Consider the following 3,128-nt stretch of genomic DNA (forward strand, 5'->3'; position numbering starts at 1 on the left):
TGTGAACCACTTTTCTTTCACGACTATAAAAAGATTTTAGCAATTTCATTCACAAAATCAATTGCGCACATTTAAAATAAAGTTTGTTTACACTTTGACAACAATTGACTGACATGCAAGGTGACATGTCAATGAAGTTTTTAGTTACTGTTGCCATTAATATAAATTAGTACCATTAGTTTTCCGCAATATGGCGAGGGTTTTTATGTTCCTGGTCAGGCTATAACATGTATTTTCTGACAGTAAACCTTAGAAAAATTATTTAGATTTTTAATGTCAGTATTTTGTTCACTGTTTTTTAACGAATTTATTCTGACATTAAGAGTAGGCGCACACCGTTGATTTTTAGTTGGCCGATAGTTGTGCCCGATTTTAATTTGTATGAAGAATCGGCCAAATCGAATCGGCGTTGTGTGCGCACTCCCATACAATACATGCCCATACTGATCAACTGCCCGACTAAACTATCGGCCGACGAAAAATCAACTGTGTGCGCCTACTCTAAAGGTAGCCCAAGTAACATTTTACTCCATTTAAGAGTTCAATAGTCGTTCACATGTACTCCACAAGCTGTGTATGTCAGCTGTATACGAGCTGTATAGCTTGCTATAATGCTTTTATAGAACCAGTTTGGGCACAAATTAGACAGCTTTAAGTTCACTATGGCTGTACATTAGCAGTATAATAGCATTATAATAGCAGTTTAAGTAGTAACATCGTACTTAAGGCTGACTTACGGCACTATATGGGACGCAGTGTGAACCATACAACGTACGTGAGGACAATAAAGAGTAACAAGTGGCTAAATGCACAGCTTTCAAAGTTATAAAGTCCGACAAAAGTACTCCAATGCTACCTAAAGTTCACGTGTGTCTTAAATTATTTCCACATTTTAATATTAGTTTGGTATTTGTACTACCCTCCTATAATGCTCTTAGTCAGATGGCTGACTAAAGGATAGTTGTTAGAGTATTATAACACCAACAATCGTATAAAAGTATAACTCTACACTAGTCTACACTCCTATAAGTCCCTTAGACAGGTATAGGTGTAATTAATTGCAATAATACAGCTTATACATCACGAGTGAACTGTACTAATGCTTTAAGTACACATTGGAACTAAATGTGAACTCTTAAATGGAGTAAAATGTTACTTGGGAGGTACTTAATGTGTGACCGTTTGGGAAGATAGGTTACAAATGTTCGAACGAGTAACAGTGTGGCTAAATGGAATATTTTTCCCAATGACATACTCGTTTGGGTGTGGTGACTCGTTGAGAACAAGCGGATCTAGCGCTGCATGTTTTAATGTTTGGTTAGACAACAGAACTAATGCAGCAGCTGCTACAGCTGTAGCCTGTAGCGAACTTTAGTTTTAATTCTTTCCTAAATACAATAAGAATTTTGCTTACCTTCTCTATCCTTTATAGCTCTATGCATTAGGTGCATGACGTTTCACTTTCCCGCCAAAAGGTTCGATGAAAAAAAAGTTTTTATTTTATTACACAGCCCCAGCCCCAGACTGCACCTCGCCTCTTGTCACCGGACCATGCAGAGCCTCGTTCCAAGTGTAAGTATTTATTTTCCTTATTTTAATAGTTATTTTCTTAAAATTTTGTAAGACCTTTTTACATCTATAGAATACTTATAATAAGTCTGTAGAGAAGTCAATTCTGTACATAAAATATATTTTCAAAATAACTATCAGGGGGTGATTAGTGATCGATACTGATGCCAAAAATGTAATCAGTAAAATTTTTGTCTGTCTGTCTGTCCGTCTATATGTCCGTCTGTATGTTCCTTATAGAAACAAAAACTACTCGACGGATTTTAACGAAACTTGGTACAATTATTCTTCATACTCCTGGGCAGGTTATAGTATACTTGGGAATTCCCACGGGAACAGGAATTAGCGGGAAAATCCTTTTGTATGCAAAATCTAAACCGCTTAAGTTAGACGCTTGAAATTTGGCATGTAGGTACCTTAGTAAACTTAGTTAAGAATAAATCACATTTATGAATATTATAGTTATTTAGTTGAATGATTATGAGTTTCGATCATAGTACAGAAAAATATATGAAAAAAAAATTTGTAAAAACTAAGTGTATGATTAATTAGTGATATTATGAATTTCAATGAAATTGTTTTAAAATAAATGTAGTTTTAATTGTTTTATGAAGAATGATCATTATGGTATCAAATGGTATGAGAAATATTTTCGGACCTCCAATGATAGGAATTGAAATGTTATCTAAGAAAATGCGCACCCGTACACGAGCGCTGTACACGAGCCGGTGTTCTCTTTTAGGATATTTCTTAGTACACAGGTCACATTAAATAATCACTGATTTATCACGAGCTGTCGGTAATTATTCATAATAACCGGTTATTAAGTTATTATTAATAATTTTCAATTTGTCACATTGAAAATTACCGTAACATACATAATAATATATTTGGATAACTTCCTTCCTCTCTTTCCAGTTACGGCTACGATCCTGACAGTGGATGCAAAAAGTTCATCTATGGAGGATGTGGAGGAAACGGCAACCGTTACAACACTCTAGAGGACTGCCAAGCTGCTTGCGAGAGTGACTGCAACAAATAACGAGACGCAAGCAATCAATTGGGTATTTGACAGCACAGTCAATTGACATACTTTTTTCAAACTGTCAAAACGCACCATTCCCTATTTTTCACACTTTTGCTAAGTCAGCAAAAGTGTGAAAAATAGAGAGGGAAGCTAAGTTAGTAATGCTAAATTTGCTAAGTGGTGTCTTGTTATTATAGTGTCAACTACCCAATGATAATAAGAATAAGAATAAGAAAAACTTTATTTGACACACAAAGAAAAAATAAAAAACAGAACAAAGATGATCGATTTGATTTATTTAAATGACTTATGGTTTTATCGATATTATTTAGGATGAGAATTATATTGATTTTATTTAACTATTTATTACAAAAACAACAGCCAAAATGATGCGTTTTATTTCTTAACGCCCTCCTATCAGTTGGAACCGACCATTATGCAGATGTCTCCTTAAATATACCTATTCCTACATCAAGGTAAAATCGAACGTAATTTTGTTTCAAAATTGGCTTTAATTATTCGACGTATTTTA

At 34.4% G+C, this 3,128-nt stretch overlaps 1 protein-coding gene across 1 annotated transcript; it reads left to right on the forward strand.

The window, feature by feature from the left end:
* Nucleotides 1-1,465: 1,465 nt before the first annotated feature.
* Nucleotides 1,466-2,848, forward strand: LOC114356721 (trypsin inhibitor-like). Its single transcript, XM_028310054.1, has 2 exons — nucleotides 1,466-1,572; nucleotides 2,488-2,848. The coding sequence occupies exons 1-2, from the start codon at nucleotides 1,481-1,483 to the stop codon at nucleotides 2,609-2,611; spliced, it is 216 nt and encodes a 71-aa protein (XP_028165855.1). The 5' UTR covers nucleotides 1,466-1,480; the 3' UTR covers nucleotides 2,612-2,848.
* The last annotated feature ends 280 nt before the right edge of the window (nucleotides 2,849-3,128 follow it).

The sequence above is a fragment of the Ostrinia furnacalis genome, unplaced genomic scaffold (assembly GCF_004193835.3).
Source record: "Ostrinia furnacalis isolate ACB-3 unplaced genomic scaffold, ASM419383v2 OfSCF2875, whole genome shotgun sequence".
NCBI classification, from domain to species: Eukaryota; Metazoa; Arthropoda; class Insecta; order Lepidoptera; family Crambidae; genus Ostrinia; species Ostrinia furnacalis.

What these genes read in the sequence shown, in the direction of transcription:
- LOC114356721 (XM_028310054.1), top strand. Translation starts at nt 1,481, where the DNA reads ATGAAAAAAAAGTTTTTATTTTATTACACAGCCCCAGCCCCAGACTGC. An exon ending in TGCAGAGCCTCGTTCCAAGT is followed by an intron (nt 1,573 to 2,487) that starts GTAAGTATTTAT and finishes CTCTCTTTCCAG; the next exon opens with TTACGGCTACGATCCTGACA.